The following is a 15,265-nucleotide window of genomic DNA, read 5'->3' as shown; positions in this document are numbered from 1 at the left end:
ATGGGGTATGTTGGACAGTGGGAGGTGCCCTGTGCAGACTCACCCCAGGACAGGAGGCACCAACGAGAGCCCCGGGCACGCACTTGGCCGCCTGCTATCTGTGTAGCCCTTGCCTGTGGGCTGGCTTCTGACCCCTCAGGGCAAGCTGTGCTCTTAGCTCACGTCGTCATCTGTGTGCTCCACGCCAGTACACGTGCTGTGGCCGCAGTCCCAGGCACTGGCGGGATGAGGGGGTCTCTGGTGCAGCCAGTTAGAGACTAAGCACTGGGCTGTTTGCTTGTAACCGGGGGCCCTGTGGGTCTGATGAGCCAGCCCCTCCTGTGCCGAAGCCTGAGTGTGCCCTCAGGGTGCCCACTGTTCCCTTGCAGCTCCCAGCCTCCGCGTGTACTTACTGTCCTTTCTGTTTACCACACAGAGTGAAGACGTCTGGCTCGAAGCAGCCAGGTTGCAGCCTGGGGACACAGCCAAGGCCGTGGTGGCCCAAGCTGTACGTCACCTCCCACAGTCTGTCAGGATTTACATCAGAGCGGCAGAGCTGGAAACGGACATCCGCGCCAAGAAGCGGGTTCTCCGGAAAGGTGAGCAGCTCTGGAGCCCAGTAGGAGCTGGTGCCCCAGGTCCTGCTCCATGTGACCTGGGTGCTGCCTGGCCCGCGGTACCCGTGCTCTCAGCGTACAGCTTCCCACAGCCTCACCCAGCTTTTTGGTGGGGTTCAGCGGGCGGTGGCATCCAGGCCGTTTCTGGCTGGGCTACGTTTGCCCCGGGGCTTCATGGGGGATCCCAGCAGCCCCAGGTCTCACTCTCGCCTCTCCTGCTGCATGACCTTGAGCGAGCTGCCAGTTGCTGTATGGCCCAGCTTTCCCGGACAGGGTGAGAGCAGAGCTCAGTGAGAGCCCGCCTCTGGGCCCTGGGGATGGAGCATGTGAAGGGCGAGCTCGGCCGGCACCACGCCAGCCTCGTAGGCGTTGGTCATCTGCTGTCACAGGAGCCCGGTGCCACTTGGTTTGAAGTCCTGCCAGAGCCGCATGTGAGCTCCTTCCCGTCTCCTAGAACCTCTGCAAGGCAGCAAGTGGGCAGTGTCTCGCCTCGCCCGGTGTTTTAAACCGGGTGGTGTGTGCCATCGGCTCGTGGCACGTTGAGCGGCTTGCACACCAGGGCAGCTGACTCCATCCAGGTGTCACTGCCAAGGTGGAGCTCTGCGGGCACTTGGCTGGTTTCCCATTGTTGCGAGTCAACCGAAGGAGCAGCTCCCCTCCCTTCACCAGAGTTGGGTGACAGCTGGTGCTCAGGCCTTCGTCCGGAACATGTGCGGGTTGGGCCTTTTAAAGGAAGCCTGAGCTTGTGGCGTAGGCTAGACACGTGTTTTGCGGTGTGGGGGCAGCTTTCAGGGAGCAGGTTCCAGCTCTTTTTTTTAGGGTGTGAGGCATCAGGCCGCACAGGTATGATCACGTAATGTCTGACTCTTTGCTGTGTTTGGGGGAGGCTGGGTGGACCCGCCTGGTGTGTACATCTGGTGTCTTGCCCTGTCTTAGGCCTGCTTTCTGGACATCAGCCCACTATCCATTAAATGTTCAGTGCCTGTCTTTTCAAAGTGAGGCCAGGAGCAGAGAGAGCACACCATTCATGGTTTATAGAATCAACTTCTTACCTGTCTCAGCCAGGAAAATAGTTGTCTAATGACAAACACATTGCAGTCTGGGCAGTTAGCACTGTTTACTTGGGAAGGCTTCGTGAATTCCCCTGCCACAGCGTGATGAATGGCCGGCCGTCTCTGGGGCCGCTCCCTGTTCTCCCCCAGATAGCCTGGCTTCATTTCCACTTGGCTTCAGATTTGGAGGGCAGCCGGCAGGAGGATGGGCCTGCCGTGGAGGGCCCAGTGTTTTTTCCTGAGCCTCGAGGGAAACGGGCCTCCTGGCTCTTCTTTCTCTCAGGCAGAGAAGCTGCACTAAGGTGGCAAGAATGTGGAATCCCCAGCTGGCCTTGGCCCATATGCCCCGGTCCTAGTTTTGGCCTGCCCACCTCCCCTCAGCGTGTTTCCCAAAACAGCATTCTATTTCCAGGAACCTGAGACAAAGCTGGCGGCTGCCCCATATTGCTCTTGGTGAACACTTGACAGCCACTGCTTGATTTTTGAAAACTAAGATGATGCTACTTCCGTCAGTGAGTCAGGACACCAGGCCAGCCCTAGGTCTCTGGCACGTGGACTCTGCTCTGGGTCACAGTTGGGCAGCAGTCTCCTAGTCCTTCGTTGGAAGAACTGGAGCTTCGGCAGCTAGTCTGAGACCTGAGGAGGCTGGGTGTTAGGCTTGACCTCTGTGCTGCAGTGATCTCATTTGCAAGGCGCAGGTGGGCCTGTGAGCATTGTGCCCTGGAGGCCAGGCCATTGGCTGCTTCCTGTCTACCCAGCTCACCCCAATAGGGGTATGGTACTGTGTTACCCTACTAATTAACGGGCAAGTGGACTTGTTTACCCCGAAACCATACAAGGTCACACAGTTAAGTTCGCGAACTCATCCTAGAAAAAGTGCTCCATTCCTCATTGCTGAATATCATGACGGTCACCTTTGAAGTCCTCCCTTGGGAAGCTGTGCACCAACACCAGTGCCTAGTCCACTCTCCTGAGTGATTTAGGAATTCTTTTTCTAGAATGGCCGTCAGAGTTGTCATATTACCCTTGATGTCCTGAATGTCATCCAAATATCTTCCTTTCCATATTTCCTTTCTCTTCGGGTAAAGAAGTCATTGGTGGCCAGATCAGGTGAGTAGGGAGGGTGTTCCAATACAGTTATTTGTTTTCTGGCTAAAAACTCCCTCACAGACAGTGCTGCGTGAGCTGGTGCATTGTTGTGATGCAAGAGCTGTGAATTGTTGGCGAAAAGTTCAGGTCGTTTAACTTTTCACGCAGTCTTTTCAGCACTTGCAAATAGTAAACTTGAGTAACTGTTTGTCCAGTTTGTAGACATTCACAATGAATAATCCGTCTGATATCAAAAAAAGGTGAGCAACATCGTTGCAGCAAGTTTGCGAACTTAATTGTCGGACCTGGTAGACTCTAGCCGATACAGAGCGGCAGCCTGCAGCGGCCCTCACCATCGGTCACTGGGGCCCCGTCTTCTGCTCACAGGCATTTCTCGCTCAGACCGCTCTTCCTGTCTGGTTGTCCCTGAGAGGCTGCTGCCACCACTTCTCCAGGTGGCCTTAACACAGCATAGTAGCTGGCCTCTGGGAGGCGCCTGGCAGGAGCCAGACCGGTCAGCGGTGCTTGGCTTCAGCTCCAGTCCTACGGGCCCCCAGTGGAGGGGTCCCTGCTCTCTCCCAAGAAGTGTACACAGAGTCCTGGGCATTGTGGTGTCTCTGGGTGAAGTCAGTGACCCTGCCGGCCAGTCCGCACCTGGCGTGACGCTCTCGCCCCCCGAGGTGCATTATCATGAGGGAATGGGAAGGGGCCCAAGCAGGACAGGTGTGTCGGTTGGTCTCCCCATTTCTCTGCCTGGCACCTGGCTGGAGGCGGGACTTCCTCCCACTGCCTGTGACCTCTGCTGTGCCTTACTGGTAGGTCAGGTCCTTACCTGGACAGGTGACCGGACTGTTCTGAAGGCCCTGGAGGGCCTGCACCCTCAGTGGCCTTGTGTTTGGGGCTGTACCCATTGCCCTGAGCTCTGGGAGGTGAGAGCACTGAACCAGGCCTGAGGATACTCTGGGCTCCACTCACCGTCTCCCTGCTCCATACACGCCAGCAAGCCCTTGTCACCATGGCCGTCAGGATCACCTCGCCAGCCAGGGCTGCTCCAGTGACACCAGGAGGCAGAGAGCTGGGGCACCCCGCTTGCTGTGGGGTGGAGCCCTGGCTGTGTGCTTTGGTGGACACGTCCCCCTCAGGATGAGACCTGTCGCAGCAGAGCTCCAAGGTGTGGGGGTGGGAAGCAGGCTGTCCAGAGGGCGGCACCCCTGCTTCTTCCCGCACCTGCCTGTTGTGGCTGTGAGAGCCACCACTGCAGGAGGATGTCTGTCACCACCTTCCTGCCTCCAGTAAGGTTGTGTTCTGTTGCTTTAGGTTTCTCTCCCAAATGAGGAGGTAGCTTTTTTGCCAAGCCATTGTTCTGGGTGACAGACCAGCAATGCCAGGGACCCTCAGGGCCCAAGCCCTTTGCTGCCCGGGTTTGGCTGTGAAGTAAGTTTCCTGACACTGGTGCAAGCAGCAGGGCAAACCCGTTCCAGGCCCCTCTAGGTGGGACAGGTCGAGGTTGGCCCGGGGACTCAGCTCGGCGGGGTGTCATCAGGTCACATGTGGGAGGAGCCCGTGTGGGTGGACCTTTGTGCGTCCCATCTGCTGCCGCATCTTGTGTCTTGGTCCATCTGATAGCGCCCAGCTGTGGTGGGCAAATGAGGTTGCTCTGTCACTTTGTGTCCCCAGGCCAAGTGCTCAGTATCTGTCTGGGACACTCACTTTATTCACAGATCTGGAGGGCTCTGTGGCTCCTTGCAGTACCGTGGCTGGCACACAGGCTGGGCATCGTGGGCCTGTGGGTGGAAGCAGCGGCCTGGCACTCAGCCCTAGTCCAAGGGCACTTCCAGTGTTTCATCATAGACGGGAGGTCCCCACGATCCCTGGGCTGTGGGCCCCTGGGGTTTGTGAGGTATCTCCCCACCCCCCCACTTGCCTTGTGCCTCTTGGGTACGTGCTGCTTTCTGCCTGTAAGCCTGGGTCTGGCACAGTGTGCTGTGACCCCTGAGTGGGCTGCTGTCTGATTCAGCCATAGGAGAGGGGCAGGGGCACCCCCGTTTTTACAGGACTTGTAAAGGAGGGAAGCTCCATCTCATGCACAGAGGGGCGCTGCTTCTGCTGGTGAGGAAGGCACAGGGCATCACATCCTGGCTTCGTCCAGGTCCTGCCAATGGCCCCAGTCTGTGCCCTAGTCGCGTGTGAGAAACGGGGGGGGGTCTGCAGATTCTGCTGCATCAGTCTTACGTCTGTTCCCACACAGTCAGCCCACGGGCTTTGTAGAAACTAGGGCTCCTTTGGAAGATGCACAGATGTGTTCTGGTAGCCTGCCTGTGGTCCTAGAGGTGTCACCGTCACCCCTGCCAGGGCCAACTGGGCGCTGGGCCTTGCCCGCCCCTCTGCTCACACTGCCTGCAGGCTTCTTTATTTGGGGCTTTCGGGCAGACTGCGTCCAATGAGAGAAAAGTTTGGAAGTTTCCGGACTGCCTGACATCGTAGCCTCTCCGGGAGCCTGTCCCGTTGCCTGATGTCCCTCTGTGCTGCTGGCCAGGCCTGTGCCTCCCGCCTTCTTGGGGGCCGGGTGAACACAGACCCCATGGTCGGTCCTGCCATCTGCTGAGCTCTCTGCGTGCTCCCTCTCACTCAGCCTGGCCACCGTCCTGCATGCTGAGTGCTTTCTTGTCTGCACTGCTGTGTCCTAACATTGATTTTCACCTGCAAATGGGGGTAGAGGGATGCACCCGTCTGCTGGGGTCCAGACCTGAGAAGACCCATAGAAAGGCAGCTCTGCAGTCCTGCCTGTCACCGGGGCCAGGCCACCCGCGCCTGCTGGCAGCAGCATCCTCGGTGACAGAGGCGTCCGCCTTCAGGCCCCTCATTGTGACCTGGCTTCTGGTTTGACCTCTCCCAGCCCTGGAGCATGTCCCCAACTCAGTTCGCCTGTGGAAGGCGGCCGTCGAGCTGGAAGAGCCTGAAGACGCCAGAATCATGCTGAGCCGGGCGGTGGAGTGCTGCCCCACCAGCGTGGAGGTGAGTCCCCGCTGTCGTCCACTGCCCCACCACATGCATCTGCTGGGTGCTGACCCACAGGATTCTGCCCTGTCCCGCAGACGCCAGGCAGAGTGGGCCGTCGGCCGTTCAGAGTGCCCCTGGCGGAAGTGCAGTGCAGGAGCTCAGCTCGTCTGCCCGCTGCAGGGCTCTGTGTGCAGCTCTGCCTTTCGGAGCCAGTCCTGAGTCAGCCCCGAGTTTGCACCTGAAGGCAGAGGGGGAGAGCAGATGCCCACGTGTCTTCCTGCCAGCCCAGCGTGAGGTTGGCTCTTGGCCTCAACACTAGTTGGATGGCTTCCATTTGAAACATTCTGGTTCACAACCTTCTGTTCAGTGATTTTTAGTCTTGTTTTTATGATAGCCAGTGTGTCTTTAATTATCCTAAAGGGTATTGTGAAATTCTCCAAATGAAATTAATCTTCATTTGTTTGTATAAAAATAAATAGAGCCCATACACGTTGTTGGTGATGAAATATTGCAGAATCCACAGCTGGGGTGTGAGAACTCCAGGAAGCTAAACACCCATGTCACCACTTAGCTTGTGAAGGCAGCTCCACACCCTGGTCACCTTCTGTCCCAGCTCCCGGAATGCGTCTGGCACACTTCTTAACCAGTGTCTGGAACGCACAACCGAGAATCTGTCACCTTTTCATGTTAACCAGAGAGTCACTAAATAAGTCAGAAGCATGACTGAACGGTTATCAGATCAGGTGACAAGTGCTGCTGTCACGTTCCTGGGCTGTTCAGATGACCCTGCAGAGCTCTTAGAATTTTGGGGCAGTGCCGTGGGGCGGACGGTGTTGGATCCCCCTTCTTCCCGCTCTTCTCTCCGTGCAGCTCTGGCTCGCCCTGGCCAGGCTGGAGACCTATGAGAACGCCCGCAAGGTGCTGAATAAGGCCCGTGAGAACATCCCCACTGACCGGCACATCTGGACCACAGCTGCCAAGCTGGAGGAGGCCAACGGCAACACGCAGATGGTGGAGAAGATCATTGAGCGCGCCATCACCTCTCTGCGGGCCAACGGCGTGGAGATCAACCGCGAGCAGTGGATCCAGGTACAGTCGTGGCGGGACCCCCAGTGGCGGTCAGGTGTCCGGTGTCTTGTATGCAGGGGTCTCTCGCAGGCTGGGGCTGCCGGGTGGTGCCTGAGAGCTCCTACATCGGCGAGGAAGCGGGCCCAGGCTTCTTGATGTGATCCCATCACAGCTTTTTACAGTGTCAGAACCCTGAGGACCCACGGTGGGCACTGAAGATTGCTCAGTGTGTGGCCATGTGGCACCAGCACCACTGGGTGACCAGAAGTAACATGACCTAAAGGGAGTGACACGGCCTCGTGGCCTCTCCATTCCTCCCTGTCTTAGCCTTCCCTTCGCTGTGGACTGCAGCTGGTGTGTGTCTGAAGAGCTAACCGCCCTTACTTACCTGGGTGCCCTCTCCTGCCTGCCCTGCAGGGCTCATCTTCTGGGGCCCAGCCTGGGTGGCAGTCAGCTGGGTGAGGGCGCTTTCTCCTGCCGGCCTGCTAGTCCCACTGGAGGGGCCCACGGGGCAGCCCAGACCATCCGCTCGCTGCCCCGCCGCTGCACTGAGCTGGTCCAGGGGACGGGTACAGCCACTCTGCAGTTACTGCTTCCAGGGAGCCCTTCTGAATACCAGCATGGCTCTGTGACAGGGTGGTGTTAAGCCAGAGGGCCTCTTGTGCCATTTTTTTGAAAAACCTTGGGTGCAAGGCCTCACATCTCTCTAAAATTTAACCTCTAGATTGGGCCTTTATTTCTTTAGTGTTTCGCTCTTTCCTTTGTGTGGACCCACGTTTCCTGCTGGTATGACCCTCCTGCCAGAAGGACCTTCTCTAACTTTTCTTAGAGTGCAGGCCTGCTGATGGTGCATTCCTCCAGCTTCTGCACGTCTGCAGAAGATGTCATCTTTGTTTCTGGAAGGTACTTTCTCTGGGTAGAGAATTCCAGGTTGGCTACTTTTTCTTGCAGTATTTTAGAGACATTGCTCCCTGTCTTCTCACATGCTTCACTTCCAGGGAGGCATCTGCCGTCCTCATCTTCGTTCCCCTCTATTGTACGTGGTTGCTTTCCTTTTTTTAAATTTTAAGAACTTCTAGCTATTTTCAAGGTGTTTTTCTTATGGTTTTGAGCAGTTTGTAATATGCCTTGGTATAGATTTTTTTCTCTTGTATGTAGAGTTTGTTCAGCTTTTTGGATCTGTGGATTTATAGAATTCATCAGATTTGCAAAATGTGTGTCTACTGCCTCTTCAACTACCTGCCTCCCCCTTCAGGTACAATCACACAATCGTCAGGCCCCTTGAAGTTGTCCCACAGCTCATGCACTTTGAGCTGTTCACTTTTTAAATTATTCTTTCCGTTTCATTTTGATAGATTATTAAGCTATAAGGAACATTCCATAAAATTTCCATACATAAAGTGTACGGTTCAGTGGTTTTTAGTATACTCAGAGGTGAATCACACTGTGTGGTCCTTTGTGACTGGTTCTCTCTCCATGAGATGTTGTCATGTACATCTGTGTTGTAGCATGGATGTGTGAGGGTTTTTGCCCATTCTAAGATTGAGTTATTTATCTTTTTGTTTTTGCTTATTATGTGTTTTTGGGTTGTATTGAATTATAAGAGTTCCTTACACATACATTCTGGATACAAGTCAGTCACCAGGTCACATGATTTGCAAATATTTGCTCCCGTTCTGTGTCTTGTCTTTAACTTTCTTGATTGGATTGATTGGAGCACAAATGTGTTTAATTTTGATGTAGTCCAACTTACCTAATTCTTTCTGTTGTTGCTCATGCTGTAGGTTTCATGTCTTTAGAAACCTTCCCTGGCCCAAGGTCATGAAGATTTACTTCTGTGTTTTCTAAGATTTGTGTTGTTTCAGGTCTTACATTTTGGTCTATTTGCATTTATTTGAGTCATTTTTGTATGTGGTGTAAGCGAAGCGTTAGCCTCATTCTTTACATAGGGACGCCCAATTGTTGCCGCACCGCGGTGCCTTTCCCCAGTGCACGGTCGCCGCCGTGCTGGAGGTCCAGTTGATGATAAATGCAGGGGGTTATTTCTAGACTCGAGTTGTATTTCACTGGACTGGACTTCCGCCTGCATGCTAGCACCATACGGTTCCGAACTCCGGAAGCTTTGAAATCAGGAAGTGGGAGTCCTTTGTTCTTCACAAGATTGTTGTAGCCGTGCTTGGTCCTTGGCGTTTTCCAGTGTCGGCTCGTCATTGTCTGCAAAGCAGCCAGCGGCATTTCGATAGCGATTGCACTGAGTCCTTCCTTAGCCTTCCTATCTGTGAGCTTGGGGGTCTTTCCACCGACTTAGGTCTTTAGTTTTTTCAGCAACATTTCAGAGCACTGGTATTGCATTTCTTTTATTTTATCTATTCCAGAGTATTTTATTATTTTTGGTACTATTATAAGTGGAATTTTTTTCTTAATTTTATTTTCAGATTGTTGGTTGTTAACATATAGAAACACAATTGATTTTTTCAATACTGAGCTTGCGTCCTATGACTGTGCTGAAATCATTTATGAAATTGTAACAGTTTTAGTGGATTCTTTACAGTTTCCTATATGTAAAATCATGTCATCTGCAAATATTGTTTTACTTCCTCTTTTCCAGCCTGGATGCCTTTTATTTCTTGCCGAATCGCCCTGGTAGGTCTTCCAGGAGATGGTGAGCAGAAGTGCAGCGAGCCATGCCCTGGGCTTATTCCTGGTCGGGGGGTTGTCTACTCTTCCATTGAGCGTGGTGTCAGCTCGCACATCTCATTGATGCCCTGTCACTTTTTTTTTTTTAATTTATTTTTTAAATTTATTGGGGTGACAATTGTTAGTAAAATTACATAGATTTCAGGTGTACAATTCTGTATTACATCATCTATTAATCCCATTGTGTGTTCACCACCCAGAGTCAGTTCTCCTTCCATCACCATATATTTGATCCCCCTTACTCTTTTCACTTTTTTTAATTATTCTTTTTTTTCTCTCTCAGTTTTCATTTTAGGTGGCTTCTAGTGCTTTGTGCTTACGTTTCAACAATTTTTTCTTCTGTAATGTCTGATCTATTTATCTCATCTAGGGTGTTTTTCTTCTCAGATCTTTGAGTTTTCATTTCTAGGAATTTAATTTTGGTCTTGTCAAATTTTCTTTCTCGTATTTTATGTCTCTACTTGACATTGAACATGTGCAGTGCGGGTACAGCAGTTGTCTCTGTCCTCGTCTGCTGCTTCCAACATCTGTGTCCGTTCTGGGTTGTTCTGATAGATATTTTTTCCCCTCATTGTAAGTTGTATTTTCCTGTTTCTTTCATGCCTGGTAATCTTTGATTTGTTGCCAGGCGCTGTGAATTCTCCCTTGTTGGGTGCTGGATATTTCTGCATTCCTGTGAACATTCTGGATTTCTGCGTTGAATGCAATTCTGTTCCTGGAGACATTTTGGTCCTTTGGGTCTTGCTTTGACACTTTGCTAGGCCGAACTCAAGACGTAATAGGTTGGGGCCAGTCAAGGGCCACCTCCCCTGTGGAGATGGGACCGGTCTATGTACTCTGCCCAGTGGCCTGTGTCCCCTGGGGGTTTCCAGTCTGGCACTGTCCCTGGCGGCCTTGAAGGTTGTTCTCGCAATCCTTGCGACGGGCTCTTTCCAGCCCTCGTGCATTGGTTGGTGTTCAGTGAAGACTCACGGGGGACCCTCTGTGGAACAGATGCCAGGGTCTCTGTGCTCCTTGGTCTTCTGGAGCTGTCAGCACCACCTTCTCCACCCGCCCCTCCTGGGGCCCTTTCCCTGCACTGGGCCTGTTAACTCTCCCAGGCAGTGAGCTGGGCAGATGTGGGCTCCCCTTGACTGTTTCTGTGTTTCAGTTCTCTCGGCCCTGTCAACCATATCCAGTGTCTTGACAACCACTCTTTCATAAATTTTGTCTGGTTTCTTTGCCTATTTTAGGAGGGGGGACCTTGGCTGGCAGCGGTAGTGCTTCCTCTGATCCTCGGAGCTTTTCGGTGGCTGACTGCATTCCATGGGGCTCGCTGCACTGCTTCTGAGCCCAGTGACCGTAGGACAGAACGGAGCTGAGGAAGAGCCCCTTCTGTCCCCCTAGAAAGGTCTTTCTGCACTGATTCCCACCCCTGAGCTTCCTTTGGGGTGCACTTAGCAAGTTCGTTCTGCCAGCCTGTATTTCCGTCTTGTCAGCAAGGGTGATGGCAAGTGCCCTGTCCCCTTGGCAGCTCTCAGGCCACCCCTGCAGCCCCTTCATGGAGACTGTGCCAGTGTGCAGAAAATACAGCGTGAGCTAGAGCTTCATTCATTGCAAGCTTTCCTTAAAGTTTCTTTTTTGCTACTGCGCTTACACCGGAATGGAATGCAAAGGGTCTGAATGGATGCCAGCGTAGCATTCAGTCATTTTAAGGTTAATGCTTAAGTTTTTCAGGACGTCTGCGAAGAGTGTTAAGACTTTGGGGTGTTTTGCTTCTTGAGTAAGTCACCATTTATTGAGCACCTACTATGTTCCAGACTCTACTAAATGTCCTGTAATCCTTGCCTTCCCACTTCCCACTCTGTGTGGAACCCGGTACAGGAGGCGCTGACCGCACGGCACCACCACAGACCTGGGAGCCTCCCACATCCAGCCACCCTCACCGGGATCAGTGACATGCGCTCACACACCTCGTCGTCGTCTTGTCGGTCTCTCTTGCTGCTCCTTTGCTGGTTTGCCCTCCCTTCTCACATTCGAAATAACTTGGTGGCTCAGCCCAAAGCCCCTCTCCAAGGCTTTTCTGTGCGTACCTCTGGTGATTTCATTACACCTGTTGATAAGAATGTTTTTTACATGCCAGGAACCCCCAAATGCGGACTGTGCTTTGGGCGTTCCCTGCAGCCCTGAACTCACACCCCTGCTGCCCTGTCCCCCTGGAACGTGTGACGGCACTATAGCCTGAAGTGTCCCCAGTGCATCTCTGCTCTGCCCCCAAACTGGCTCGTCCTCAGCCTTCGTACATCAGCAGGCCGTGTGGCTGTCTCCGCCTCGAGGTTACTGATTCCTTCCCCCCACGTGCGTCTCACCCACTGCCGCCGTCGGCTCGCCACCGTCCTAACGCACCTCCCTGCTGAGGTCCACGTGGTGGTCAGATGGTCCCTTTGGGACACTTCTCCGCTGCTCGCAGGGCCCCTCGGGGCTCTATGAGGGCTGCTGCGCTGTGCTTGTGTCACACCCAGGGAAGGCCTGGGGCCCCTCGTGCAGCCGCCCCCTGTGCCATGCCCACCGCCCTGGCCCACGCCTCACACCTGCTCTTCCGCAGGAGCGCTGCCCGCGTCCGACACTCGGGCCGCCTCACACCGAGCGAGTCCCTGAGAGTGGGCCTGCTCAGCCAGCATGTGCCTCCCGTGTGCTAGAGAACGCGCCATACCCTCCGTGCAGGTTGTCCACATGTGCTCCTCAGCCACGAACAAAGGCCCATGTCCCCACCTTTGCCTCGTGAGTGTGTCGGCACACCCTTCGATGTTGCTGATAAGATAAGAATGGCTTTGAGTTTCTTCTTAGATGTTTCGATTTACGTTTGGAGAACTGTGTGTTTCATGCCTGGTGCATTGTGGGTCCTGTCCTAGTTGACGGCAGGAGATGTCAGTGCTGCTCTGGCTGCCCACCTGCCCTATGGACGGCCCTCGTGATGGTCCGTCCCCCAGCTTTCTGTCTCACCACCTCTGCAGGGCTCTGCTTTGCCCTCACAGGTATGTCTGTGTGGTTGGAGTGTTACTTCCCAACCAGCAGACTCAAGTGTCGTGAACTTGTCTTTCACTCCAGCTACTTTGGAAGTGTCTTGAGCGTAGAAGCCTCTTACAGACAGAGTTGCCCATGTAGCACTCTGCGCACAGTAGGTGCTTATGTGATGTTTGTTGAGCAGGTGTTGTTCAGCCTTTGTGCAAGCAGGACACAGGGTCTCTAAGGCATCAGAACCCTCGGAGCCCACACCACCTACTCGAGGTCACCGTCCAGCTCTGTGCTGCAAATGCAGTTTTGTGTCCCTCTTTCAGGATGCCGAGGAGTGTGATAAGGCTGGGAGTGTGGCCACCTGCCAGGCGGTCATGCGTGCCGTGATTGGCATCGGGATCGAGGAGGAGGACCGGAAGCACACCTGGATGGAAGATGCTGACAGTGTGAGTGGGCTAATGGGCACCAGCGGGCACCTCAGAGCAGGCCGGTGGGGGGCACATAGTTCCCATTATAAGGAATGCAGTTTCCTAAGCCAGGTTTACGGGAAGGGCTGCTGACTGATCGGCCAGCTCTGGGGCTGGCTCGGACTCCAGGACCAGGCTCTCTGGGCCCCAGCTGCTTGCCTCTGGGTCTGGGCTGCCCCCGCCCTCAGTCGCTTTCTGTTATAAATTGTACTGCAGAAAACATTTGTATACGGAGCTTTTGCCCACTTTGAGATTATGTCCTTAGAATAGGTTTCCAGAGAAGAGATCATGGGGTCAAGTTGATAGAGACCTTTAAGGTGTTAAGGTGTTTAATCCCTTAAATGTGACCCTCCTTTTCTAGCTTATTTTGAAATAATTTTAGACTTAAAGAAAAGTTGCAAAACTGTTCAAAGAATTCTTAACCGTGTTTCCCTCAAAATAAAACCTAGCTGGACCATCAGCTCTAATGCGTCTTTTGGAGCAAAGATTTATATAAGACCCGGTCTCCTTTTAATATATTATAAGACCAGGCCTTATATAATATAAGATTGGGTATAATATAACATAATATAACACCAGGTCTTATAATTTTTACTCCAAAAGATGCATTAGAGCTGATAGTCCGGCTAGGTCTTATTTTCGAGGAAACATGGTATATGCCTTTCACCCAGATTCCCCAAATTAACCCGTCTTACCACATTTGCTTTTTCATTCTCCAGGCATGTACACGCACACATACACTCCTTGTTTTCTGAACCGTTTGAGTCAGTGCACGTGTCATAGCTCTTTACCTCTAAATACTTCAGTGTGCATTTCTTTAAAAGAGGACATTCTCTTACGCAACCACAGCAAAATCAGGAAATCACTGTTGGTGCAGCGTTGTTACGTAACGTGGAGACCTTATTTAGATTTCACCAGCGTGTCCTTTTAGCGAAAGGAAAAACCCAGCTGTGTTCTGGTTGAGTAGCTGCCCAGGGTCACGTCCTCGGGCCTCCATGGCCTGGATGGTCTGGAGGAGAGCTCTGGTCTATCTCTGGTTCCCAGGAGTCTGGCGTTTGTGAGGAGTACAGGCCAGTGGTTCTGTGGAGCCCCTTCCCTGGCCTCCACATGTTCCCAGTCGGGTTGTGTCGTCCCCGTGGGCTGTCCTGTCACACACATGTGCCCGTCGATGGACCAGCTCAGATGGCATCTGACAGATTTCTCCCTGGAAGGCTGCTATTTTTCCCTTTTAATTAAGGGGCTTTTTTGTGGGGAGACACTTTGAGGCTGTAAATACCCCGCTGCTCACCAGACTTTGGCCTACTAGTTTGTGGGCCTATTAACAATGTTTTTGGCTTGTATCAGTTATTGCCACAGCATTTGCCAAATGCTGATTTTCTAAACCCTGCTTCTGCATTTTATTCGAGTTTAGCAGTAGGAGTTGAACAGTGATAGAAAGCCCCCTTGCCCCCCCTCCCGTCAGAGACCGGCCCCTCTCTGCTCTAGGAGCTTGCGGCCCCTCACGCCAGGCTGCACAGCCTGCAGACGGCCTGTGCACGCCTGCTTTGTCGGCATCAAAGACTGGCCAACTGACACGGTTTTGTAATAGCTCTTTAGTGCGTAATATTTGCAATGTAGACAAATAGGAGGAATAACTCAATAAGTATCCACACGGGCTCTGTATTGGAAGAAGATCCCTAAACAGGCAAGAGACTCTGGGCCCTGGTTGCTGAGCCTCTTTTTACTCTGATTGCATTTAGATACTCGCCTCTGTCTTCTTTCCTTACGCTTGTGACAGTGCTGGAGGCCTTGGGGGGAGGGGCATCCCCCTGCGGGTGACACATGTGGGAGCAGAGACCACAAGCCATCTCAGGTTTCCTCTCCTTGCCCTCTCTTACACACGTCCTGGAGTAAGCCAGTAAGCGGTTGTCCTTTAAAGAGCTTTTTGTAATTCTGAGTGAGACCCACGTCATTTTTGTGCTCTCACCACCCAGGCACTGGCCGGCCCAGCCCACCAACACCTGAGACCCTGGGTCGCTGTCACTTGATCCCGAAAGGCTGAGTAACTGGCCTCAAGGACCTTGGTCAGAGTCACAGAGAGGGGCACAGGGATCTGATATTCAGCTGGTGTCCTCCCTCACTTCCTGGATGCTCCTGGTCAGGACGTGCCTGAGGCAGGGCCCGTCCTGGTTCCTGTGGTGGTTGACTCATGGGGCCACGTGACCCAGGAGGAGGACGGACCTGCATCCTTGCTGCTGTTATCCCTGCACGCCCATTTCCATGCTGGTGGTCCTTGCCCACCGGGAGGCTTGTCAGTGATCTT

At 53.2% G+C, this 15,265-nt stretch overlaps 1 protein-coding gene across 1 annotated transcript in view; it reads left to right on the top strand.

Moving 5' to 3' along the window:
- The window catches only part of PRPF6 (pre-mRNA processing factor 6), a 36,474-nt gene that overhangs the window by 11,858 nt on the left and 9,351 nt on the right, over positions 1-15,265 (top strand). The window contains exons 9-12 of the mRNA XM_019753440.3: positions 416-578; positions 5,634-5,752; positions 6,608-6,826; positions 12,820-12,942. Coding sequence (XP_019608999.1) covers positions 416-578; positions 5,634-5,752; positions 6,608-6,826; positions 12,820-12,942 — 624 coding nt within the window. The remainder of the gene's footprint in view (positions 1-415; positions 579-5,633; positions 5,753-6,607; positions 6,827-12,819; positions 12,943-15,265) is intronic.

Source organism: Rhinolophus sinicus, chromosome 13 (genome assembly GCF_057876585.1).
Source record: "Rhinolophus sinicus isolate RSI-liver-muscle chromosome 13, RSI-T2T, whole genome shotgun sequence".
NCBI lineage: Eukaryota > Metazoa > Chordata > Mammalia > Chiroptera > Rhinolophidae > Rhinolophus > Rhinolophus sinicus.
Note: the sequence above shows the minus strand (reverse complement) of the source record. Positions and strands in the feature narration are given on the sequence as shown.